Genomic DNA, 27,244 nt, shown 5'->3' on the forward strand with positions numbered 1-27,244 from the left:
TTACAGCCTTCATTTTGTTTTTTTGAGACTGAGTTTCAATGTATGGTCCTGGCTGGCCTCAGATTTTTATTCCTCTTCCTGCTTTTGCCCCCGGAGTGCTGGGATTATAGGTGAGTACTATCAAACCCTGCCAGAAGCCTCTTACTTATCTCTTGTGCTTTGTGCTTTTTTTTTTTTTTTTTTTTTTTAAGTGTCATTTGCCTCATCCAAGATTGTAAAGATCAGCTTCTAAGAGTTTTATAGTTTGGGCTTTGGCATTTATGTCTATGGCCCATTCTGTGTTAGCTTTTCTGTATGGTACATGATAGAGCTCCATAGTCTCTTTTGCATGGTGTTTTTCTCTTGTTCTAGCTGACCCATCTGCTGAAGACTGTTCTTTCCCTATTCTTTGGAGTCCTTTGTCACAATCAGTTGACTCTGGATGTTTCAGTTTATTTCTGGATTCTTAACTTCCTTCTATTCTGTATATTTGTCTTTAGAACAGTGCCACATTCCCTTGTTTATGTCTGCAGCCTTGTACTAAGTTTTTAAGGGAGAAGTGGTAAACATACAGGACACAGCCCTCTAACTTGTTCTTCCTTTCCAAGATTATTTTGAATTCTTTGACTTCCTATATGAATTTTAGGATCAACTTGACAATGTCTGCAAAGAAGACAGCTGGGAGTTTGATAGGAACAGTGTTGAATCTATTTACCTGTTTCAGGAGTATTGCCAACTTTTATTTTTAATTATTTTAAAATTTTATATGTGTGTTTCTCTTGGATGTATGTATGTGTACCCAGAGTATGTCTGGTGGTCATGAAGGTCAGAAGAGGATATCAGTCTGGAAATACAGACCATCGTGAGCCATGTATGGGTGCTTGGAATTGAACCTGGGTCTTTGCAAGTGCTCTTAACCACTGAGCTATCTCTGTAGACCTAAGTATTGCTAAACACTGTAAAGTCTTTGGTTCAAGAAGATGGGCTTCTTTCCATTTATTTAGGTGGCGGTTGTCTTTCAACTGCAAAAGATTTCAGTACACAAGCATTCTGTTTCTTTTGTTAAGTGTATTTCTCTTTAATTCTCTGTAGATGGGCTGGAGAGATGGCTCAGAGGTTAAGAGCACTGACTCCGTTGGTCCTGAGTTCGATTTCCAGCAACCACATGGTGGCTTACAACCATCTGTAATGAGATCTGGTGCCCTCTTCTGGCCTGCAGACATACATGCAGGCAGAACATTGCATGCATAATTAATAAATAAATCTTTAAAAAAAAAGTACACACTTTAGGGTTTGGTGGGCTTTGTTTTTGTTTTTTTAATTCTCTGCAGAATATGGAAGTCTTTTCTTCCTCCTCTTCCTCTTGCTGTTTTTGAGACAGGATTTCACTGTGAAGGTCAGATCTGCCTTGGTCTCTCAGGTGCTGAGATGCTGGCCTGTGCTGCTATGCTCAGCTTGGGACTTGCTTAATTTTGTTTGTTGTAATTTTTTAAAATAATACTTTTATGTGTATGAGTATTTTGCCTGAATGTATGTCTGTACACCATGAGCGTTCCAGGTACTCATAGAGACCAGAAGAAGGCATCAGATTCCCTGGGACCGAAGTTAGAGACTGACAGATGGTTATGAGCTGACATGTGGGTTCTGGGAATTGGTCCTCTGGAAGGACAGCCAGTGCTCCTAACCATTGGGCCATCTTTCTAGCCCCCTTGGGGATGTAATTTTTGTTTTTGTGTTAGAGCACATGTGTGTTGTTTTGTTTTTGAAATAGGTCTCACTATGTAACCCTGACTGGCCTTGAACTCTTAGAGATCTAACTTGCCTCTGCCTCTTAAGTGCTGGTATTAGAGGTGTGAGTTTTCATGCACAGAAGGGCACTTGGGTTTTAATAATAGAAAAAGCATTCATGTGCAAGTATTTGCTGAGTAAATCATGTAAATTCTGTTTTGTTTGTAGCGTTTGATCACAGTTCATCACTTTTTTATTCTTGGGTTTGGGTCACAGTTACTAATGTAGCACTTCTGCTGGTCAATAAATTTGAAGCTTTTTATTTACCTTCTAGGGCAGCCTGGAACTTCAGTAGCTCACTGTGGGACTCAGCTATTTTTGTACTTTGTGCTGATGAAATGAAGTTTCTATGATAGATGTGACTGGACTATCTAAGTGGAACAGTTGCACAGTAGGGATGACCTGCCGATAAGAGAGGTCTTCCTGGATGGAAGTCTAGTGGCAGATCAGGTAGTGTTGCTTCTCAGTGGATCTGCAGGATGCTGCTCGGATAGTAAACTATCTGGTACTAACGTTGGATTTCAGTAGAAGACAGGGCATGTTACCTGTTCATTTAGAGCGCTTTGTGGACTTTTGTTTGAAGCTGAGCTCTCTTCAGTAGATGCTTCTATCATTCTGTAATAAAAAATGGAAAGGCTTATTGTAAAGTCATTTTGTCATAGTAATGTAAAATTGAAGTTCTCTTGGACTGTGTTGCCTTTGTTTCAGCAATGAATTTTTTTCCTCTACCACAGTTTTGGAAACATGATGAGCAAGGAGAAGAGAGAGTCTGCCAGTAAGGAGGACCTTGCCAGAGCAACTTTGATCACCATCACCAACAACATTGGCTCCATAGCAAGAATGTGTGCCCTTAATGAAGTAAGGGAACATGAGATTGTTCTGTTACTCATGGAAATGTTGGAAATGTTGGAAATGGAAAGGGGAAATGTTGACTTTCCTAAATGCGTCCCCCCTCAGCCTTACACAGTGTCTGTCTTCTTACAGTAGTGCCCAAATATAGTTACATGGGGAAGACTTTAAATATGAACTTTACACTCTTGAGGAACAGATTCATCTTCACTGACGCCCCCCGCCCCCCATCTTTTCTCTTCTTGAAGAGGAGTGCTCTTTACTGCTGGGAGCAAATGGCTTCTGAGGAAAAAGTAGAAGGGGTTCAGAAAGGAGGCCAGAGTTGAGCTGGGGATGCAATGAATCATGGGTAACAATGCTGAATCTAGATGCTGTGTTTATTGGGTGCTGTTGAGGTGTGGAAAGGAATTCACAGGAAGCCACTGACGCTGGGAGAAGACTGAGCGGTCAGAGGAAGGCCCACCTTGGTTCCCTCCACCTCAGCAGAGCTGTCTTCGTGCTTTCAGCTTCTTTACAGTGCTGCCTTGTAGCATTCAGGTCAAGCAGCATTGTACAGGGCTATGAAAGAACCAAGAATGGGCTGCCCTTAGGAAGGAGTATCTAGGATCCAGTTGGTGCAGCGTTATGGCTTGTCCCTATTGACACACTTTGGTTTAAAGTTACTCTTCAAAAATATAGACATGTACCTTAAAAGGAGACTTCGAGGCCCAAAGGATTTGCCTAAATTTTGATTTAGAAGATACTATATACCAGATTTTAAAAAATACTTCATTTGAGTAACATTATTTTTTCTTTTTATCACGTACTTTTTCTTGTGCTTAAGTATTTTAAAAATTAATTTAGTTGATGTACATACATTATGTTTTTAACCTGAAATGTATGGTTCTATGTAGCTGAATTTTGTGTATGTAAGTGCATGTGTGTACTTGCGCAAGTGTGAAGGTCAGAGGACAACTTAGGGTGTTCCTCAGGTTCTGTCCACCATGGTTTTTGTTTGTTTTGTTTTGTTTTTAACTGGCTATCAAGACCAGGCTGTCTCTAGATCTGGCTGCCTCTGCCTCCCTAGTGCTGGGATTAAAGTTGTGTGCTACTATGGCTGGCTCACCTTAATTTTTGAGACAAGGTTGAAACTTGTTAATTAGCCTAGGGTGTCTGGCCAGTGAGTCCTTGGGATCTGACTGTCTCTGCCTCCCTAGTGCTGGGATTATAAACTTGCCATTGCCCCTGCTTTCTTAGGTGGATTCTGGGGAACTCAACTCAGCTCCTCACACTTGCATGGCAAACACTCTACTGACTAAGCTACCTGCCTCGGTCACGGCTGTATATTTGATCAGATTCTTATTTTGTCATAAATTATTCAAATAGAGCTGGGCCTTTGGTTGTTTTGGAAGTGGTGACTGGTAAGTATTTTGAAGTTTGAACTTGTTCTTTGGTTGTTTCATTCTTGATACAGGGCTGACTTGGGGGTGACTGTTCTGATCATCCTGCATTGTGATTATACTTACGGATCCTGGTAGAGATTGCTGAGGAGCTTTGCACAGGGATGTCCCTCTTGTGAATCTTTAGCATTGATGGCTGGACAGCTTTACTGAATGCAAGGGTGGAATTTCTGTTAGACAGCTCTGAGACTGCTTCCTTGGTTCACAGTTGAAGCTGAACTGTTATTAGCTGTCACATACCTTGTATAATTTGCTTCTCTGTGTCAAGCCCTCTTTTGGGTTAGTTATTTTCTTCTTGACCAGATACCTGACCAAAGTACCTTAGGAGCAGCATTGATGTTGGCTCCCAGATTGAGAGTCTGTCTGGTAGGGAAGGCGTGGTTGTAGGGGTGACCTGTGTGGAGTGGGGCTGCTCATTTACATCTGGATATGCCAGGAGACAGATGAAGGCTGCTTCAGCTGACGTTTCAGTCTGTAGGATGGTGTTGCCCACACTCAAGGCAAGTCTTTTCTTAATTAGTCCTCTGGAAATGCCCTTGTAGACCAAAGGTGTGCCTCACTAATGCTTCCTAATCCAGTTATGCTGACAATTAGTATTGCCCATCTGGAGGTTATCCCTTGTCAACTTGTCGCCCAAGCACCTCACTTTAAATCTAACATTCCACCCCTTACCCTTAATGTCTTTTTTTCCTCTCATGGTCATCTGAGTGTCAGCAGAGTCTTCCTTTCACATTACATATGCTCCTTATTGTCAACAATTTTGTCTTCCTCAGACCCCCTCCCTTCTTTTCCCCATATCCCCCATCTACCACATGTCTTTTTTTTAATTGTTGTTGTTTGTGGCCCACTGCATTTACTCAGAGTTGCTTGCATGAATAGGGCCTTATTTACTTGAGTACGGCAGCTTGGTTCTGAAGCTGGGCGTGGAGAACCATGCCTTTAATCCTAGTACTCAGGTGGCAGAGGTAGGTAGGCAGATGGCTCGTCTACAGTGTGATTTCCAGGCCAGCTGAGGCTACATAATGGGAATCTGTATCAGAAACAAAGCAGAACAAAGTTGGTTCTGAGGCTTCCCTCATAATGGTGAGGTTCTATCAAATCAAAATGTAGAGTACAGTTTCCAGTATAATGAGGCAGAATAAACATTTCCATTCTATAGTGGAGGTACAGGCGCATAGCAGGGAAATATTGGACTATGTAACAGAATAGGATAAATTTCAACCTTTGCAGCTCCGTGCTCAGCACCGGGCTCCTGATGGCATCAATTAGGCTTCTGCAGGCTTTCAGAATTCTCTTCCAGCTATGGTGGCGGCGGCGGCGGTTGTAGTTTCTCTCTTGAGCTGCCTTCACATGGAATCTAGTTTTCCTTGGCAAATATCCCATGTTCCTGGCATCTCCAGTATTTTTGAGTCTACATTGCAACTTAGACTTCACCTAACTGTTTTACATAGTCGCCTCTTGGAGCCTCCTTGTAGGGAATTCAACCCAGTCCCACATTGCTTGGCCCCATTAGCTTTCTGGGGCCGTGGTGCAAACTTCAGTGACCTCATAACTCTTAGATTGTCCCAAAAACTTTTGTTTGTTTGTTTACTTGTTTATTTAGTGTGTGTGTGTGTGTGTGTGTGTGCTTGCACGTCAAAGGTTGTGTAAAATCAGAGGATAGCTTTTGGGAATTGATTCTATCCTTCCAACATGGTGAATCAAACTCAGCTTATCAGGCAAGTGTTCTTACCACTGAGCCATTTTACCAACCCAACTCTGATGGTGATGCCTGCAAAACAGTACTATATGGAACCCTGCTGCCTCCTGCCTTCAGCTCTAGATGTAGCTGTGCCTCATCTCTAATGGTGACAGAAGTCTCTGAGTGGCTGGATGGCTGAAACCTAGGAAAACACTGTCCTGGGCAGCCCTTGGAGGCCTTGTTCAGGCAGTCATCTTTTAAATGAAAGTTTTTCAAATAAGTTTGCACTGTTGTGCCCTGGAGCTTTTGAAGGTGGGGGTTTTAAACTCAGAGTACCTTTCTGTTGTCTTGGTGCACTATCCCTGGTTTCTCTGTAATGGTAATAATCTCTTTAACAATTAGAGTCATTTTACCTGGATTCATGCTCCTTTCTTTGAAATTGCCCATTTTTCACATCTCTTGGGTGATTCAGGTTCCAGACTCCTCCACATCCCTTCAGTGGTCTAGAAGGCTTGTGTACCACAGTGTTATTACAATAATGGCCTCATTTCTTGGTACCAATTTCTTTTAAAATATAATTATTATTGTATATGTGGGGTGGAGTGCCCGTGTGTGATGGCATGCTTGTGGATGCTAGAGGGCAACTTGTGGAATTGGTTCTGTGTAGCATGAATCTTAAAAATTCTTATTAATAAAATCAATACCACAGTTCTGGTCTAGTTTTATGTGGGTTCTGGGATTGAACCCATGTCATTAGGCTTTGAGGTAAGCATTTTTTTACCTGATAAGCCATTTCACTAGCCCATTGGTACCAATTTTCTGTATTGCTTTTCTGTTTCATTTTCTCTAGAAAACAGATATTCTTCCTTTTTTTCCTCTCCCTCTTTTCTTTTTGTTTTTTCCTCTTTTCTCCTCTTGTCTGTCTCTGTCTCTCTTTCTCTCTGTGTGTGTGTCTCTCTCGCTTTCTGCTTATATATGTGAATGTGCAGATGTGCATACCCATGCTTGTGTACATGGAGACCAGAGCAGGACTCTGCATGTCTTCCTTTATCTTTCTACATCTACTGCCCTGAAATAGACTGAGCTCTCAGGTTCCACTGTCTTGGACCCTGGTGCTGTGGTTACAGGCATGTGCAGCCAGTCTGGCTTTTCATGTAGATGCTGTGTAGGCCCTCCCTCACGCTTGTAGAATAAGCACCTTCTCTGTTTCCCTGGTCCTTGGTGTCCTTTTCATGTCGCTGAAACCAAATCCTGGCAGGAGCAACTTAGGGGAAGAAAATTTACTCATGGTGGGGAAGGCATGGCCATAGGAATTGCTTGTATTTGTGGCAGTGTGAATGTGAGGCTCTTGATCACAAGTGGATGGACCAGGACTGAGAGGGAGAGAGGAAATACTGCTGCTCAGCTGGCTTTCTCCCCTCAGAGTGCCTTCACAAACTTAGAGTTGTGCTCACTGTGCCCTAGGGTGTCTAATCTAATCAGGTGGACAGAATCAGTCATCGGCTTCTACTCATTTTCTTCAGCTTGCTGTTACATTTTCCTTGTTTATCACATTTAACAGTCTTTTTTGTAATCATTCGGTGGGGCAAGCTTGGGGTGGGCCCAGAATTGTCCGAATATCAAATCTCATTAGATAGGAACCAGTTGGATTGAATTGGATCCAGTCAAGTTGCTCTGAGAACTATATGATGCTGCTGGGTGGAGCTTTATGAGAGAACAGAAGTCAGAGTGTGAACTCACTGCCACTTTTCTGTGCTCAGAACATTAACCAGGTCGTGTTTGTCGGCAATTTCCTGAGAGTCAACACAATCGCCATGCGGCTTCTGGCATATGCTCTGGATTACTGGTCTAAGGGGCAGCTGAAAGCACTGTTTTCAGAGCATGAGGTGAGTGACTTGTTTCCAGGGACTGTCTCATCAATAAAAGGACTGTATTCTAACTGTTCTAACTGTGCAGTGGTCTTAGGCTTTTACTGTTGTTTCTGAAAATTATTTCTTACCAAATGTAATGAGGTAGGTGTTCAGCTAGTTTAAGTTTAAGCAATTTTTTTGTTGTTGTTTGAAACAGGGCCTTCCTATGTAGCCATGGATGTCCTGGAAATTGCTATATAAATCAGGCTGGTTTGAACTTTTACAGTCTCCCTAACTTCTGCCTCCCAGTGCTGAGATTACGGGCATGAGCAGTTTAAGTGGTTTTAAAGAGAAAAAAAAATTTTTTTTTTTTTTTTGGTGGTGTCAGGTAAGACCCAGGGCTTTGTACTAGGTAGGCAAGGGTTTTGTCATTCAGCTATCCCCTTAGGCCAAAGGAAGGTAATACTGATGGACATGCCCTGTGTTGCTAATGCACTAAACAAGCCATCTGTTCTGTTCTGCTTTTTCATGACATTTTTTTTAAATGTCAAGTATCATTTACATATGTATGTATATTCTAGAAGTGAACAGATGATAATAAAAGCATTCCACACTGGAACCACACTATAATGAGAATGTAACACTGGCCAGGCCGTGGTGGCACACACCTTTAATTCCAGTACTCTTGGGAGGCAGAGCAGGTGAATCTTTTGAGTTCAAGACCTGCCGTTCTACAGAGTTCCAGGATAGCCAGGGCTATGCAGAGAAAGCCTGTCTTGAAAACAGAACCAAAACAAAACAAGAAAAACAACAACAACAACAACAACAACAACAAAAAAACATGACACACAGACGGTTAGAATCCTGGAAAGGAGTTGGGGTGTTCATCATGAACTCAAACTTGGGAAGTGCCTCTGCCTCTTCTTCCCTGTTTGGGGACAGTTGGACAGCAGCCCTGGATGGGTGCTTCTCTTCCTCCCTGTGGTGGGTTGGTAGTTGTTTTAGTTCATGTGTTGTTGGAGCTTAGATAGTAATGTGACCACAAACATTAGTGAGATTTTAATATGTGCATATTTAAATGTTTTATGACTTGATAAAAGTTCTTTAAAGTTATTTTAAAACTTGCTTACAGAAATCTGCCTGCCTCTGCCTCCCAAGTGCTGGGATTAAAGGTGTGCTACCACTGCCCAGCTAACAGTTTTTATTCTAATGTAAAGCAAAATAAAATAGGTCAAGTATCATAGAAATAGGAATATGGGAAGGATTATAAACTGTAAGAAACTTAACAGCAATTAGTACCAATTTACTAATATAATAACTTTATGAATTAAAAATGCCGAGCACAGTAGCACATGACTGTAATCTCAGCACTCAGAAAAGGAGGCAGGAATCATTGCAAGTTCAAGGGCAACCTAGTCTATACTTTGAGACTATGTCTCTGTTGTGAGTTCCAGGACAGCTAGAGCTGTTACACAGAAAAACTCTTGTCTCAAAAAAAAGTTTGTTTTATCTTAGTGTAATTTATCTCTTGTACAATTTCTACCAAAAGGTTGAACCTTTTGCTAGGTAAAACATGGAAATTAGTTTCATAGGATAATATCCCCTCCAGGCTAAACAATCTCTGGGCAGCAAATTTGAAACTTTGAGGGTTTTTTGATTAGATGTGGTACACAAGTAAGTCTATGCAGCTACTTTAAAGTCTGGAAGATTCCCAACCAGAACCGTGTCTGGTCCCAAGCCCTTTGGATAAGGGGATTCAGCCTGTAGCCACACCTTCACGGGATTCTGTTCTGCTGTTCTCGCTGCCTGCTCATTGTCCCTTCCACCAGCTTGGGCCGTTTGTTCTTGGCATCTTTGCTTACAGTCAGGCTTCGAACTTGCATGTTGATGCCTGTCCTTCATGATTTCAGCCCCTCTGGGTCCTGGGACATTTGTGTACCCTCTCATGACATGACAAAGCGGTTGCTTCAGCAGTTGTGGAGGTGTGGTGTGCTTTCTTCTCAAGCCTCCCCTTTCTTACTTAATTTCCGAAGTGCTAAATAGCCTACTGTGACCTTTTTCTTTTTTATTCTTTCTTTTTAAAAAAATATTTTTATTTTATAATTAATTTAATTTTACATTATCAGTCACAGATTCTCCTGTCCTCCCTCCTCCCACCCCCCAACCTTCCCCCCCAATCCACCCCCATTCCCACCTCCTCCAAGGCAAGGTCTCCCCTGGGGGGTTCAGCCCAGCCTGGTACATTCAGTTGAGGCAGGTCTAGTCCCCTCCTCCCTGCACCAAGGCTGAGCAAAGTGTCCCTGCATAGGCCCTAGGTTCCAAGAAGCCAGCTCATGCACCAAGGACAGGTCCTGGTCCCACTGCCTGGGGGCTCCCAAACAGTTCAAGCTAATCCATGTGTCTCACTTATCCAGAGGGCCTGGTCCAGTTCCATCGGGGCTCCTCAGCTATTGCTCCACAGTTCATGTGTTTCTACTAGTTTGGCTATTTATCCCTGTGCTTTTTCCAATCATGGTCTCAATATCTCTTGCTCATATAATCCCTCCTCTCTCTCACCGGTTGGACTTCTGGAGCTCCACCTGGGTTTAGCCGTGGATCTCTGCATTCGCTTCCACCAGTCACTGGATGAGAGTTCTATCATGACAGGGTGTTCAGCCATCTGATCACCAGAGTAGGTCAGCTCAGGCACACTCTTGACCATTGCCAGTAGTCTATTGTGGAGGTATCTGTGGATTTCTGGATACCTCTCTAGCACTCTGCAGGCCGGGCAGTAGTGGCGCACACCTTTAATCCCAGCACTCGGGAGGCAGAGCCAGGTGGATCTCTGTGAGTTCAAGGCCAGCCTGGTCTACACAATGAGTTCCAGGACCTTTTTCTTTACTTAGTAGTAGGTCTTGTGTTTTCCGTGGAACTCAGCATCATAGAACTTGGTTGTGTTGTCTGTCTTTCTTTAATTTGTTACTTTGTTCTTTCATTATAAAATAAATCTCAGACACAGGGAACCTACTTACTTAGAACCTGCATCATGTAGCGCTGAGTGTCCCTTGGGTTTGGAGTGATGGGGTCCTGACCGTTGCTGAGTCTGTCCCCACTTGGTTAAGTGGTTTGTTGCCTTCCTCCTTTTTTAAAGACTGAGAAATAGAGAGACAGGGACCTTTTTAGGTATAATATTTAGTGTGTTCTTTAGAATCCACCACCAGGACTTGAGGATTTTCCTGTTTCTCTTTCCATTTTTGTTGTTGTTTTGGGGTTTTAACCCTGGCTTTATGTTCTGGCCTGATGGCCTGCCACTGAGCCACAGCCCAATTCAGTTGTTTGTTCTGACAACTCTTTAATTTCTGACCTCCTGCTTGGAGACTGATGCAGTCTGTCCTTTGTGTGACTCTTCCGATTCCTGCTGCCATTCGCTTTCTGTTGTTGAGCGTTTTGTCTCATTTAATATTTTTTGTCCTTTGTTTTTTGGTTTTGTTTCAGGTTCCTGTCTGAGCCCACTCCTTACTGCTGGAGACAGTAGGGCATGTGCCTTCTTTTTTTTTTTTTAATTTTTATTTTTTTGAACTTGGTCTCCCTAAGTAGTGGGGCTGGTCTGAAGCTCTGCAGACCAGGTTATTGAACTCACCTTCCACCCTGATGCCCTCCTGTCCAGGCAGATTTGCACTCTTTCCACTTCCCCCTCCCTTTCAGACCACTCAGGGATTAAGCCTAAGTGTCTCTTCTCTCCTTCAGTCTTTGGCTGTTGGAAATGGACAAGCCTTTGCCCCAGGACTGGACAGCCACCATCTGTCTTCATTGGGGTTTTATTGCTGTGATAAACACTGTAACCAAAAGCAGCTTGGGAAGGAAAGTTTTATTTGGCTTACATATCCCTGGTAACAATCCCTTGAGGGAAGCCAAGGCAGGGACTCAAACTAGGTGGGAACTTGGAGGCAGGAGCTGATGCAGAGGGCATGGAGGATGCTGCGTGTTGGCTTGCTCCTCATGCTTGCTCAGCCTGCTTTCTATGGAACCCAGGACCACCTGCCCACCCAGGGATAGCACTGCCCAAAAAACTAACCAGAACAAAATCCTTGCCAGATCTGAGCTTTGTTTCTCTCAGCTGCCATAGTGCCTACTATTCTTGTTGGGCATTTCCAGTATCCAGCCCTCCCTGAAGGGCGTTCCTTAGGGTTCTCCAGACTGCATGTGCTCTGTGCTCAGGGACCAAATGGGTCAGGAGTCAAAGGGACATGCTAGCTTTACTTAATATAGTAATTATACTTGTGGGAGTTAAAAATGACCTCATGCGGTTGGAGGGATGGCTCGGGCTGACAGTACACAGTGCTCTTGCAGAGGACCTAAATTTCATTCTCTGCACCAATGGTGGGTGGCTCACAACTGTCTAACTAACTCTAGCACCAGGGTACCTGACGCCTCTGGTTTCTGTGCACCTGTACTCACATGCACACTTCCCATACATATTTAGACATAATTTTAAAAATGATCTGACTTGTGGTCTATCATTTTTTCCAGGGTTATTTTGGAGCCGTTGGTGCACTCCTTGAGCTGTTGAAGATACCCTGACTGTTACCCAGAGGACTTCCTGAAACTTACCACAGGGGCATCTGTGGACTTCTGTATTTTTTTTCTTTTAAAGAGATTTATGTTTTATGATCGTGTATTACCCAAATCAGAGCAAGAAACAAATGTATTTTTCTAAGTCATCAAGATAAATTCTTAAAATTCTGTCTAACCTAGCAACCAGTAAGGAATTTTTTTCTTTTTCCCTGTCTAGACAGTATGAAGAGTTGCTGTTTATAAGCTGTTGTTCTTCAGGGTAGCACTCTTAACTCCAAGGTGCTTTGAACTCTCAGCATCACCCACTCACTGGGTATGCAAAGCAGAGCTGTCTGTATTCCTGCCAGCAGCTGACTGCTTGTCCTGCTGAAGTGTGTGCTATAATCTAACCAGTCTCATCAGTATGCCCCTTGGAGGTATTAACATACTGACGATGGTTTATTTCAAGGTTCTGCAAACTTGGCAGGTTTGTTCCGCACCTCATGCTCAACAGGAATTTTGGAAGGGTACTTCCTATCCTTTACACTGTCAACCCTTAGGTGTGTGTGGTAAGACAAGACTCTGGTCGCATTCTCTTGGGTAGGTGATTAGGGACCTGATGGACATGGGTAAGAAGTGCCAGATGGGCAGGAAGGGTGCTTATCCTTTTATACTGAGTGGCAGAGGAGGAACAATGTTTACCGAATAACTTATGGTCTTCAGCATACTGGCATGTGGGGTACGTGTGGGGAGTTGACTCAGAAGATTGCTGAGATGGCCAGGCTGGGAGTCACTCTTGATAGGGGCTGGACCTTTCTTCTGTGCAGAATTAAGACGCTCTCCCTGCTTTCATACTATGTACACTAAGAGCTGCACTGCAGCTGAAGGCAAGGAAGGGGCTGTCCACAGTAGCCTTGCAGCTGGAATGGAGACCTTAAACTCTGTCTAGGAATGTGTGTCTGCCATTCAGCTGTGGGTTCTGATGCCAGCTTTAGGGCAACAGAAGGCTCTTGTTGGTTTGGGCCATGGGAGCTCAGGGGATGGACTTGGCTGGCTAGTCTCCTTGACGGTTCCTAATTCCCATAGGGACAGCTGCCTTTTAACATGTGCTTTGGCCTATTGGACTTCTTGTGCCATTGGGCTGTTGCAGGGATGGCTGAGACTCCTCAAATCTGACTTTCCACCTACCATTAGTGCCAGGAAGTTTCTCCGCTTGTGCAGGGTTCTAGTTTTCCCTACCACCCCTTTGGGTGACTCCTGTGAAGTCACCACTGCCCTGGGGCTGGCTTACCAAGCACCTGAGCTGTGTTGTCTACACCTTGGCTATTTGACAGTTGTGGCCAGTGCTTTGTATTCGTTACTCTGTCTTCTTACATTGAAGAGCAAGCCACGGTCACAAGCAAGGGGATGAATGGTACTGTTCTGTTGTGCACCCCTCACTACTTATGTCTCCTCTTCCCTCATTATGTTCAGCCCAGTGTCATTCCATGGAAGGGTTCTTTTATTTTGTGAGACAGTGTCTCCTGTAGTCCAAGGTAACCTCAAGCTTGCAATTCTGCAGTATAGCTGAGGCTGGCTTTGAACTGCTGATTTGATCCGGTTGCTTCCAGATCTGAAGTGCTGGGATTATAAATGTGCACCACTAGTACAACTCCAGTGTAAATACAAAGGGTGTTTGAGGGCCTCATCTTAGCCAGTTCTAACCTGCTTCCCTGGCAGCTGTCTCCTGATTGACTTACTCTGACAGTTCCACTCTCAAGTTCAACTGTGGGTCTCCCTAAGCTGTCTTCCTGTTGGTCCCAGTGTCGTCTTCAGAAATGTACCATTGTATCTCATGGCCACCTCTGACCTGTCAGCTGCACCCAGTGGCTGTTGGAAGCATCTTTTCTCTCATCTGTCTAGTTCCTTAGTTCCTTTGGTGGCCGAAAGTTCCATCTCACTCCTCCCACTTAGGTAGAAAGGAGGGTTTGTGACCATGGAGCACAGAGAAAGATGGGAGAAGGATGGCCTGTGTGAAGAGGAAATGTTTTGTGGGCCCCAGGGGCTGGATGTAGGAGGTAAGAGACAGGAGGTACTGAGGACACCTAGGTTTGATTTCAGAGTGCCTGGTTTTGAGAACCCCCAAAGCAAGAGAGGGCATTTGAATTAGAGACAAAGCAGAGGATGTGAATCTAGGTGGGAAAGTGAGGAGTCAGTGAACCCCCAGAGCATGAGAAAATGTGGAAATGGGCAGTGAAGGAGCAGGCTACAGGGAAAACAACCTGGGGTGAGGAGACCTGGGAACCAGAGAGCAAGGTGCTAAACAGGCACTTGACAGGAGTGATAGAAGGGTTACAAGGGTGCCTAGAGGTAGGTCCAGGATTCTGTGTGGCCTTGGTATAGGCATGGGCTCAAGCTGAGCACCAGGGAGCTGCTCACTGCCTTGTGAGTGTTAAGGGAGGAAACAGCCACTGTACAGGACGTTGAGGGTTAAGGTTGGGGCAAGTTCTAGAAGTGTTGTGGATTATCAAAGGACAAAGCTATACAACAAACCACCCCAAGTGCTGGTGGTTACAATAGGAGTAGATGGTGTGATCTGGCTTCTTGCTGTCACTGAGGCCTGATGCAGTTCCCCCCACCAGTGTGCCCCACCTTTTATCCCACACCAGAGGACTGGTCAGAGGTTGTCAGTCTATCAGTTTCATGCCTACCAATGCATAAGTTGACAAGCACATAATACAAAGTATTTCAAAATCTGCCCTTTATTTACAGTGTTTGGGTCAATTACATACATGCATGTTTTATTTTTAAACAAGTGATTAGCAAAAAATGCATTAAAGTTTTAAAATAGCAATTAAATATACAAAAATATAGCTTACAAAAAACCAATGTTTAAAAATATTCTGCTGCAGAATTCTTAGTGTACAAACAGTCTATGAAACCTGAGGTTCAGCATTTCATAAACCTTTTTTGAGGGAGTTATATCTAGGAAATGAGCCCCAAAGGGCTAAACTACAAGACTAAAGTGCCACTCTCCCACTTTCCTGGTCATGACTTGTCAAAAGACCCAGAGGCATCAGTTCCAGGCCATCACCAGGAAGATGCTCTGCTTCTCCACACCAGCCAGGCTGGAGTGGAGTGGGTGGTGCTGAAGTTTCAACTGCACAAGTCCCTTAACACTGGTGGGGCCATGTTCTTAGCCACATTGTGTCTTTGAAACAGCAGGGGTATTCTCCCTGACCCTGTGAACAAAGGAACTAAGAATGTAGATACTTGCTTGGTCTAACTAGAATCAAAGCATCTTGCAGCAATTTGGATTCTAAAGCTGAACTTGAAAACAGGCTGACAAGTGTTCAACTTAATTAGTGTACCCAAGTCCTGTTAATCTTATTTTAAAAAAAGTCTTTACCTGGCATTTCAGGTCCTCTTCCCTAAGAATTAGTCAGATACTGTGATGCTTCCATTGTAGGTATTTTTTTTAAGGATTCATTTTTATGTGTATGAGTGTTTGCTTGCATGTATGTGTGTGTACCTGGTGCCCACAAATGCCAGAAAGAGATCTTCGGGAACTGAAGTTACAGATTGAAGTTGTGAGCCACCATGTGGGTGCTGGGAACTGAACCTGGACCCTCTGGAAGAGCGGCCAGTGCTCTTAGGCGATTAACCAGGCTACAGGTTGTGTGAAGTACCAGAAGGATAGGTCTCCTCTTTTCAAGGTTCATCTTGGGTGAGCACAGACACACTTTATTCACTGGGCTGCTGCTTGGGCTGCAGGGAAGCAGGTGAGTGGGCAAAGACTTTGGGTGGTGGATGCTGAAGAGCAAGGCACATGTCTGCTTTCCCCCTTAGGGTTGCCTGGAGGAGGCTGCTTTCATTTTTATGTTAGAAGAGGGCAGAAATGAACTTAGAAAGAAAGCAATTTCTGTTCATCAGAAAGTTGGCTGAGGGAGACTTCTGTAGGAAGCATTGCTTCTGTAGTGTCTCATTTGCAGACACTGAGATGTAATGACTCTTAGCCCGGGGACTTAGGAGACCTCTACCTGGATACCTGTTCTCCTAAGTGACCAGAGTGGTCCAGGCACCCGAGACTGTTTAGTGCTAAGGGGAAGACTGTCATCCTGGAGGGGGTACGTAGGGAAATCAGCTGTGCTGTTTCATTAGGGGTAAGGGATACAATCTACACAAAAGGAATGTGAATGCAAAAACAGCCTCTGCTTCTGGCTCACCTTTCATATAGATTCCTTAACTTGGGATGGCTCTCTGTATAAAGTCTCTCAACATGTATGTGTGTGTGTACCATGCACACACACCACACACCCCACCCCTGCAAGGAGACAAAAGGAACATTAATGAATTGAGTGCTCATGGCACAGAGTTTTGCAAGGAAGACAACTACTGTGATATGTGAGTTTTGTGGAGAATTACCTATTCAAGGACTCAAAGGAAGACTGAGCAACCAAGTCAAGATTCAGTGTGGAGGCTAGGCATGGTGCTCCACCTTTAACTGCAGCAGATGCAGAGGAAACTGATCTGATTTTGAGGTCAGCCTGGTTTACAGTTTCAGGACAACTGGGAGTACATAGAACCTGTCTCAAAGATTGCCCCATAGTTCAGGAAGTTCTTGAGTTTGTCACCAGGAAGGTATGTGCTATTGGCAGCTCCTGGTTCCCCCATGCCTGTGCCCACCAGACTGGACTGGCATGTCTTCAAGGAACCCTGCTACAATTTCTGGATGGTGGCTAAGGAAAGGAGGCTCTTGAGAGGCTGACTTGAAGAAAAGCACAAAGCAAGTGAGCAGTGAGTGGACAATTCAAACTAGTGCAAGCCCTTCTGCATAGATCTCCCTGGAACCCTCTATGGACATCTCAAATTCCCAGAAAATAAGTGCTGGAGGTGTTCAGCACAGCTGTTTGAAGTCAGATAGCATGCTTTGGAACACAGCCATGGAAAAGATCTTTTGTCAAGTCTTGTCAAGAACAGTATTTGGCAATGGTGGGAGGGCCCCTGTATTCCTCAGTATAAACCTCACCCAGAGGCCATCTGTCCTACCTGGCTGTTTTGTCCTGCTTCCTGGTTAGGTAAGCACATGCTACAAGAACCTTAATGGTCAGAGATAGGCCAAACTAAATTACATTTGGCAAAGCAAAACAGATGTCAACTTCTCCTAAGTTAGAGTGACTCAAGTAGGAATCTGGTTATGGTAGGTTTTGTTTCATTTCCAATGCCAGCTGAATTCAATTGACTCCCAGGTAACAACGATCACATGAAGTCCAGCTAGGGCTGAGTTATGCTCCACTAACCCATAGCCCCTAAGACACTTGAGTTCAAATAGTCCAAGAGTAGACCAAAATCCTCACATATCCACATAAAGATGACCAGAAACTCAGGAAATGATGGCCTCACTGCAGGTTTGGGCCTGAGCAGAGTACGGCTCAGCCAACTGCAGATGCACAGGGAACACTGGTGAAGGGACCTAGACATCAGGTGTAAATGTTGGGTTGCTGTGGCTAGCAAGGGCCAGAACGACTGGGAGAGGTATGGCTGGGCTGCTGCAGCAGGAGGTGATCACCAAGCCAAGGAGATGAGAAGCATACTTTGCCCAGTTGCAGCTTCCAGCTCAAGGAATGTCTTAGGAAGCAATCACATGAATAGCGGCTGGGCAGAAACGCTTAGGGGACCTCATTCAGGCCCAGCAGAATGGGGGTCCTGGTGCAGAGCAAAGCACCCCCAGTAGTCCTCTAATGCTAACTCAGGTTGCACACCAAGCACCTCAACCTGTCTGGAGGTCCGAGGAGCAACTTTGCCTTTACAAATACAGAGCTTTGGTGAAGCTGGCTTTTTAGTAGTAAGGACAGGGATAGAAAAGGCTGCAGCTAAAGGTCGGGATTCTGTAAAAGCTGTGAGTAGTAATAATTTACAGTACTGACCATATGGTAATCTTTAAGGGGGCATTTCCTTATTGTATCCAGTTAATGCAATATGAAATGACGGATATAGCCTATAACAAAACTAGGCCAGAAGAAGCCCACTTCTGGCATTGGTCATTGAAAACATTTCACTGTAAACCGAGTGTTTGGCATTTGACTCTGATGCTACAAACATAATAGAAGCAAGAGGAACATAGGCATGAATTCTTGGGGCCAATCAGGCTAAGGCTCTCAGAAAATGGTTCTCACTTCCTTGCTCTGTATAGGAATCCAGATGAGGACAGGCAATTCTCACCAACCAGATTTGTAATTTTCCAAATGGACTCTGCCAAGAACTACCCCCTAGTCCCCCTTTGCAAAGAGGATCTCACTATAAAGCCAAGGCTGGTCTCAAATTTGTGACCCTGCCTGCCTCCGCTGGGACTATAGGGGTGTTTGTACCATTTGGCTTCCTTTAGCACTTGTTAGACAAATAGGAATTTTCTTCCCCATCTGACCTCAGCTACTGGAGGCAGAGGCAGGTCCCCTCTCATTCTAAGATTGGGTAAATGCCAAGAACAGAGTAGCAAAGCCCCCCCATCCCCCACCCCAATCCTCTCCACGCCAGACTACTTCCTGCAAAACTTCCTCACAACTGGGACAGCAGGGCAGGGCAGTTGATGAGGCATTACAGTGGCACTGTTGTGACGAGGGAGGGGAGAACAAGCTGTGTAAAAAGAATGTTCTGTGCTTTACACGGCTAATTTACAGTGTCCACAAGGCCTATTGGAGGCAATTATCTCTAGAAAAGTTGGACAGAAAAAGCCAAAGAGCAGCATGCATTTCTCCTATAAAAACACCTTCAGTTAGGGATCTGAAGTCCAAATAACTGAGGTACACACCAATAGAAGGCCAGCCATGCAGGAGCTTGCTCAAACTATTTACAACTCCAAGTGGCTCACTGGCTTCAGAATTATAGAGAGCTTATTTGGGATAAATGTTTAAAAATGTAGCAAGACATTTTTCTTATGTAGAAGAGGAGAAGAGAGGAAGGTAGGAAGAGAAGAGGAGAGAAGCAAAGTGTCGGCGTCCTGGTCATCCAGGTGGATGGGGACTGGCCTTGCTGAGAAGGCAGCTCCTCTTTGGAGCCATCTGAGGGGCCCAGAGAGACTCCTCAGCCAGTGGGCTGAGGACAGCAGCTATAATGGAGTCATACTGCATTTGTGGGGTACTTGAGCAGTACCCTGGCTCCTGGGTTACACAAGACAATGGAGGTTCAGGGTCAAGCTCCTTCTGGGTATTACTGATGACTAGTAGGGAAAACAGAGGAACGGCTCCTGATCAGGCCTTTCCAAGTGTATCTAATGGCTTTAACTTGGAAGATTTGACAGCAAGTGTGAACTGGTATGTGTGGTGAGTTCTGCTGCTGCTGCTCCCATAGTCTTCAGGTTCCAAGCAGGCCTTATTAAAGGAACAGAACCTGAAGAGTCTTGCAGAGGCTGCTTCACCAAACACTAGCAGCCAGTTGTGCTTCAGCTGATGGAACAGCTGGTTCCACGACTCAGGATGCCAAGAGGGTTTGTGGCAGCAGACGCAGCAGCTTACAGGTCCACACACAGGTGGGTATGGCCTTAAAGTCCCATTCTCAGTCCCGTTCTCAACACCTGTGTTATCTTCCCTTCTGGTTGATGTGGAGGTGCCTGGGAGACAGTAAGAGATGCTCAGGAGACTTCGGAAACCAAACCTGCAGGCTCATCCACTCCTCTTGCCTAGGGTGATGTCAGAGTGCTTTGGTTGTCACAAGATCCAGATGCCTAGGGTCTCAGCATGCCTGGCTCAAGAGTTCTTCATGAGGCAAAGGAAGTGACAGTGGGTGCCCCAGGCAGAGAGCAGCCTAAGCAAAGTCTGCTGTATTCCTCCTGGCTCCACACTGATGTATCCAGCAAGTTTGATCCTTGCAGCGGGCTATACAATGTTCTCTGCCCCAGGGAGGGGCTCTTGAGGGGGACCACGGTCCTGTTTACTGTGCAGCTGGGCCAGCTGCAGCACTGGCATGTTGCACAGGGGACACACTTTGCGGACTTCCAGCCACTTAACAAGGCACCTGCAGAACAAGACAGCCAGGTGGAAGACATCAGCTCCAGACTTAGAGTACGCCAGGAGTCTGGGGTGGGATCTCAGCCCTCTTGTCCACATCACCCTCTGACAAGCCAGAGCTTTCTATCTCCCACAAAGTAACAAAGGTACCACAACCAGCACAAGACACTGTGAGTCATGCATGTCTTCCTATAAAGTATGCTGATGAAGGAAAGCAGGAAAAATAAAAAATTCTAATAAAAGAAACCCATTTTTTCTGAAGGGAATATGAATGTGTCTGTAAAAAGGAAGGTGGCCCTACAACACCATGTATAGCCACACTATTTATTGGGACTTAAAATAACTGGTTTTGATTAAAATACAGCTTCAAGAGATGGAAACAGTTGTTGGAAAGTTCCAGCTGGAGAGCTGTTTATAGAGGTGTAGGGTGGGCTGGATCTCTGCCCGAGCCTGCAGTGGTAGTCATGTTCCATTCCCCGGTCCCTCCTAATGTCACGTACACACGCCTGTGCCCCACCCTGTGCAGCGCTGTCAGCTTTCTGCATTACAGACCAACTGTGAAGCCGTCAGGCCTGGCTGGCAATGCCCCATAGCTCACAGTAAGCCGAATCACATTAAATAAGTCCATGGCAATACTCACTTTCTGTGGAAGGCATGCTTACATGGGCAAATCCCCAGTTCATCTCGAGGCTTGAAGTCTTCTAGACACACAGCACAGAGCTGAAAGGTAAAGTCACAAGTGAGGCCAGTGTCGACCACAAAACACGGTGTGGGGTCCCGAAGTTCAGCTAAGCAACAGGACACAGGGCTTCCCTGAGGCTCCTAGTGAAGATCAGGCCGCACACTCTGGACTACATCTGTAGTTAGAGTCAGCACACAGAACTATTAGAAGCAATCCTTAAAGTGGGCATGTTGAGTTGTGCCTGTAAGCCCTTAGGAGGCTGAAGCACAATTGTGAATTCAGGGACAACCTGGGCTACAAATGAGAACCTATTTCAAAACCAGCCTCTGAAAAAATCTTGAGACTTGGTGTAATGGTTAACCACTGATTGGCTTTTAGAAATCACCTAGGATACACTAAGTATTTCCAGAGAGGTCGAACTGAGGAGGAAGTCACACCTTAAGTGTGTACCACACTGAATATGTAGAGAGAAGGGGCAGGAAAGCCTGGTGAGCATCAGTGTTTGTTTCTCTGCTTCCTACTGGAGTCCATAGTGTGAGCTGCTCGTGTGCCTACAATTGCTCAAGCTTTTCTGGCTGCCAGGTCTTCACCATGATGAATGAATCCCCAAACTAGGAGCCACAATCAACTCTCTCTTCTTTAAGTGCTGGCAGGTGTTTGGACACAGTGACAATACACAATGTACCTTACGGTATTATCACAGGAGAGGCTAGGATGTAGGGAGAGGGAAAGAGGAAGGTGCCCATCTTTTTCAGCTTCTGAAAAGGAAGGTATTCAAGCATACCACATGTATTAGAAAATCAAGGCTCAAGGAAAGATTATAATACTTAAAAGCAACTTACCTCATGTAAATTCAATTCTTTTACTTTTTCTTTTAATATAACCTGTAAGATAAAAAAAATGCTCTTATGCCCACACACATACGTAGGCATGTACCTTTACCCAGTGGTCACAGTATTTGCCTAGCATGTACTAGGCTAGGGTTTCAATCCCACTGCCATGTGCACAGAAGTGATTGAAGAATTTCTCAATTCTGCTAAGAAATATATGCATATTTTATATGTGTATATTACACAGGCAGGTAAAAACCATATATATATATATGTGTGTGTGTATGTGTGTGTATATATATATACATATATATATAATATCCCATTTTCCTCACATTCAAATTACAAATAATCTCTTTCACTTTGAAACAGAATATTCTTTCTTCTTTTTTTTTTTTTTTTACACAGGACTAGTCTGAGATTCACTAGGTAGATCAGGCTAGCCTTAAACTCATGGAGAGCTGTCTGCCTCTTCCTGGGTGCTGGGTTTAACAACATTCTTTTAAATACTCTGAAAAGCACTGTTTTTAATTTAATGTTTTTAAAGATACGGTCTCGTGTAGCTCAAGCTGGTCTTGAACTTACTATGTAGCTAATAATGACTTCTAACCTCAGATCTTGTCTCCACCTCCTGAATGGCTGGGGTTACAGGTATGTACCCACGCCCAGTTTAGGTGGTACTGAGGAGTGGACCTTGTGCATGCTCGGTAAGCTTCTGCTAACTGAGCTACATCTCTAGCTCTACTGAATCTTTTTGAGAGTAGAGCAAATCTTGGGAAAGACATTAACACATGCTCATCTGGATTGTGATGAAATGAGCGGAAGCAATAACCACAGTTTGGTAAAGCAGCACTGGCTGATGAGAATTAGTGATTCATAAAATATTAAAATGTAAAGTCAATTTTAATTTCGGAAGCTTTCTTATTATTATACACCCATGTCCTCAGAAAAATTTCATCTTGATTTGCCCTGGGTGTGTGGTAACAAACAAGCATCAGCCAAAATGAATGTGACATGGCTAGGATTCCATCAAAAAAGAAAAATCTGAAAACAGACTCATCTTTAAAAAAATATTTTGGGGCTGGAGAGATATCAGTAGTTAAGAGCATTGACTATTCTTCCAGAGGACCCAGGTTCAATTCTCAGCACACACATGGCGGCTCACAACCTTCTGTAACTCCAGTCTCAGGGGATCTGATGCCCTCATACCCTCTTCTGGCCTGAGGGTACCAGGCATGCACATGGTACAGACAAGCATGCTGGCAAAACACCCACACATGTAAAATTATTTTATTTTGATGAGCATGGGTTCTTTGCCTGCATGTGTATTTGTGCACTATGTATGTGCCTGTATGTATGGAGGGCAAAAGACAGTCAAATCCCCTGGAACCGGAGTTAGTCGTAAGCCACACAGGTGCTGGGAATCAAACCTGGGTCCTCTGCAAGGGCAGCAAGTGCTCTTTGAGCATTGAGTTCCCCAACCCAGAATAAACTTACGTTTTATCTTTTTTTTTTTTTTTTTTTTTTTTTTTTTTTGCTTGTGGGGGTTGGTTGAGACAGGGTCTCTGTTGCTCTGACTACCCTAGAATTCACTATGTAGACCAGGCTGGCCTCAAGCTCAAAGAGATCTACCTGCCTTTGCCTCTTGAGTGCTGGGATTAAAGATCTGTGCCACTACACCTAGCTATTTATGTTTATCTCCCCCCTCCACTCCTGAGACAGGGTTTCTCTGTGCAGCTTTGCGCCTTTCCTGGATCTCACTCTGTAAACTAGGCTGGCCTCGAATTTACAGAGATCCGCCTGGCTCTGCCTCCCAAGTGCTGGGATTAAAGGCGTGCGCCACTACCGCCCACCTTAAGTTTATCTTAAATGGGAAAATAAGACAAGTTAAATTTGGTGAAAATGTCTGAATTTTGAATGTTTGACATTCAAATAGAAAATGATTTTGAAAGCAAATCATGTTTTCAGAAATTACAAGCAAGCCTACCATCCCGCCACAGAATGATGTGCTAAAAATCTTATTCATCTTAGGAATCACGTTTACTGTTTACCTCACTTGATTAGTTCCCAGTCACTTTTGCCTATTAAATGACCATCAAGGCCAATTTTACTCTATAGTTAACTTATATGCAAACATTTTGTAGATATTCAAGATTATGGTAGAATTGAGACAAAAAGATTCACTCATGTAGACAACTACAACATTCAACTGTCTTAGACTGCCATGGTAGTGCTGGAGAGAAACACAGTGGTCATGAACAGGTGCACAATGAGCTCACTTCAGAACCTGCCACCACCACCACCGAAAGCCAGCTGGGATTGTAAGAAACATGGGCAAAAGGCTGGTGACTGAGGAAGAGAACAGTGACGGCTGGTGACTGAGGAAGAGAACAGTGACGGCTGGTGACCCGGAGAAAGGGCAGAAACACAGCTGGTCTGCTTTGAGCAGCTGCTGTTTTGTTCATGAAGGAGGAAGACCCATTCGTGGGATGTGCACTGTTAAGTCAGTGGTAACTTGAAGGGTTACAGATGACAACATTTTTTTCTTCAGCAAATATGGGCTGCAAATCTGTCATTTTATTCTATCATTTAAATTTTCTATAGCTTCAAATAATCCTAATAAAAGAAGATCACATGAGAAAATCAAATTGATCTATTCTGTGCTGCAAACTGGCAAATAAAAAGCTAAGAGGAACCCATGTTAAGCTAATCCCAGTTTAAACTATGGAATCACAGTCTCAAAGTTTATTGAAAAGCACAATAAAAGCTAATTGTAATTAAATTTCTCACCTGTTTGTAGGCATAAAATTCTTTGTGTGCTTGATGTCTTAGCCTAAAAGACACAAATGAGCAGTGATATTGAGATTTCATAGAAAGTAGCTGCAAACCATGAGATAGCACCCATTCTAAGTTCTAGTAAAATCTCACTGAAACAAGAATCTCAATACATCAGATACTCTAATGAAGATAAGAATTTTGTGTGTTAAGGGAAGTTTACTTAGTTAATTTGCCTCATTATTCTTAATTAAAAACAATTTAAAACACATTCAAATTCAATAAAGTATAAAAACTAAACACACAGTTCAGAAATTTAAAAAATGCATCTGCTGGATTTTGTATAATAACCACATCACAATATAGGTTATTCCTAGCATCCCTGAAGCTTCTGAAATGATCCCTCCCAATTAGTGTCCACCCTTCACTGGCCCTATTGGGCCTTTTATCACTGATCAATGTAGATTAGCTATGTCGGCTTTCAGGCTCATGCATGGGTTGCTTGGTGCACCCTCCTTTGTGTTTGGTTTCTTCCAATCTATAGTCCCTAACTGGGATTCTTTTTGTATCTAGTTACAGAAATGTCTGCCTGGCCAAAGATTAAGAAGTTAATTCTCCTGAAGCCAATGTTTGAAGACAAAAACCTGTTATCCCAGCACTTAGGAGACAGTGGCTGAAGGATCAAAAGTTCAAGGTTGGCTACATAAGACATTCTCAAGGCCATGTCCCACATTCTGAAAAATCATGTACTATTTTACCTATTACATTTAGAGCTGAGATCCACCTGAACCTAGACTTTGTGTGTTGTGAGGTAGGGTTCTAGATTTTTTTAAATCCCTATCCTGGTTTTTACTGACTTCATAACATTCATTAAGATCCTCTTTTCCCTAAGAATGCAGTAGTTATGTGTCTGATATCAACTGCCATATGCAACCTGTGGATTTCTCATAGACTCTGCACACTGCCCCAGTGGTCCACCTTCCTGTCCTTGCATACTGGTTCCAATGACATCCCTCAAAAACTCCGAACCCTTGCTTGATCTGGGGTGACTGGTATCCTTAGAGATACCTTAGGCAGGATTTCCTTAGGCAGAGACAGGAAAGAGGCCACGTGACCAAGCGATTGCAGAGCAGAGGATAAACAGCACCCATAAGCCAAGGAAATCGAGAGACTGCTGTTTGTGACCAGAAGCTAGGAAGAGGCCTCCGTGGACAGGCCCGAGGGGACATTCTGTTGTCTGGACTCTGTTGAGAGGACCCCAGGAAACTGTGTCAACACTATGCTAATAAAATGCTCTATTCTAGGGGCTGGAGAGATGGCTGAGCAAGTAAGAGCACTTTCTGCTCTTGAAGAGGACCTGCGTTTCATTCCCAGCACCCACATCAGATGGCTCACAACTGATTATAATTTCAGTTCCAACACTATCTGGCCTCCACAGGCACCTGCATTCATGTGGTGCACATAAATTCATGTAGATACATGCACATAAAAGACTTTTATTCTAAAACAAACATACAAAATGTATAGAGTCTCTATTTTTTATTTGAGACAGAGTATTACTATGTAGTCCAGACTGGCTTTGAACTTAAGAACTTCCTGCCTGAGGACCCTGCACCACCATGCTCGGTTCACATATACTTTTGCCCTTGTTTCCCAATTGAACCATAGTATAGTTACCACAACTAGAAAAGTGCATGGCAGAATACTGACAGGACATCGGCCAACTATCAAGAATAGGCCCCATCTGAATTCCACAAGGTTTTTTCACTAACGCATGGCCCTTTCCTTAGCAATAGTCTAACTTGGGATCCTATTTTACACCTACTGTCTCTGTAGCCTCCATTATCGGGGCAGTTCCTTAGCTGTTCAAACCGTTGACACTTAACTAAAAATGGTCAGTTCAGGTATTGTCAACCATAAAGTCACTACTACTGTACCCTTTCTGACACAATCTTGGGGAGATAAGTTAAAATCATGTCCCTATCTTATTTTTCACACAAGCTTCTTTCCACTATTAGCATCCACCTCCCTTGCCCAGTGGCCCTAATTCTTTGTATATTTAATTGGAATTCACACATAAGAGTGAAGGCAGACATTTATGGCAGCACCCAACTTTAATCCCAGCACTCAGAAGGCAGAGGCAAGCAGATCTCTGAATTTGAGGCTAGCCTGGTCTATATAGCAAGCTCCAGGCTAGTCAAGACTGAAAAGAAAGATCCTGTTTGAAAACAAGAGCAAAACCCCTAAATTTACACAATTTAGTCTATGGTTTATGGGCTAAAATCCAATATAATTATTATTTGTTGCTCAGGTGTACTGGGACTAGACTATAGCTTAGTGATAGAATGCTTGTCTAGCATGCATGACCCTAGTACTGAAAGGGGAAAGGGGACTTGATTTATAAATTCTTTTTGCTTTTACCTACCTATGACTAGAATCCTAAGCTTCTATGCAGCAGTTGTTTCAAACACTTGCCCTCCCGTTTGAGACAGGGTCTTGCTGTGTAGCTCAGGATGGCTTTGAACTCAGGACCGACTTGCTTCATCCTCCTGAGTATTATTAGGACTGTGTGTGTGAGCCACCTGGCTCTCCTAATATATTTTTTGACAGAGTCTTACTCTATCCTGGGCCAGCCTGGAACTCACTAGAGAGCTGAAGTAGCCCTTAACCTGCTGAGTGCTATAAGGCATGACCATCATGCCCAGCCAGGAAAGATTTGTCACGAAGAATGTAAAATCACATGTCAGATTATCAGAAACTACAGCCAGGTGGCCCATACCTGTAACAACCCTGCAGTCAGAAGGCTGAGGCAAGAGGAGCAAGAGTTAAGGCTAGCCTGAGCTACAGGGTGAGATC

At 44.0% G+C, this 27,244-nt stretch overlaps 2 protein-coding genes across 9 annotated transcripts in view; one reads left to right on the forward strand and one right to left on the reverse strand.

The window, feature by feature from the left end:
* Pank2 (pantothenate kinase 2) overlaps window positions 1-12,319 on the forward strand; it is a 42,016-nt gene extending 29,697 nt beyond the window's left edge. For all 6 annotated transcript variants that reach the window (XM_042276263.2, XM_076570673.1, XM_076570671.1 and 3 more), the window contains exons 5-7: window positions 2,502-2,625; window positions 7,497-7,622; window positions 12,096-12,319. In XM_042276263.2, coding sequence (XP_042132197.1) covers window positions 2,502-2,625; window positions 7,497-7,622; window positions 12,096-12,146 — 301 coding nt within the window. In that variant the 3' untranslated portion in view covers window positions 12,147-12,319. The remainder of the gene's footprint in view (window positions 1-2,501; window positions 2,626-7,496; window positions 7,623-12,095) is intronic.
* Window positions 1,282-27,244, reverse strand: part of Rnf24 (ring finger protein 24) — a 63,220-nt gene continuing 37,257 nt past the window's right edge. For 2 of the 3 annotated variants that reach the window (XM_042276267.2, XM_076570674.1), the window contains exons 3-6: window positions 24,404-24,446; window positions 21,626-21,667; window positions 20,742-20,821; window positions 14,843-20,108 (exon numbers count right to left, since the gene is read on the reverse strand). In XM_042276267.2, the coding sequence (XP_042132201.1) occupies window positions 19,970-20,108; window positions 20,742-20,821; window positions 21,626-21,667; window positions 24,404-24,446 (304 nt within the window). In that variant the 3' untranslated portion in view covers window positions 14,843-19,969. Of the gene's footprint in view, window positions 2,383-14,842; window positions 20,109-20,741; window positions 20,822-21,625; window positions 21,668-24,403; window positions 24,447-27,244 lie in introns of those variants that run through there. The other variant, XM_076570675.1, reaches the window with a different exon arrangement.

Source organism: Peromyscus maniculatus, chromosome 4 (genome assembly GCF_049852395.1).
Source record: "Peromyscus maniculatus bairdii isolate BWxNUB_F1_BW_parent chromosome 4, HU_Pman_BW_mat_3.1, whole genome shotgun sequence".
Taxonomy (NCBI): domain Eukaryota; kingdom Metazoa; phylum Chordata; class Mammalia; order Rodentia; family Cricetidae; genus Peromyscus; species Peromyscus maniculatus.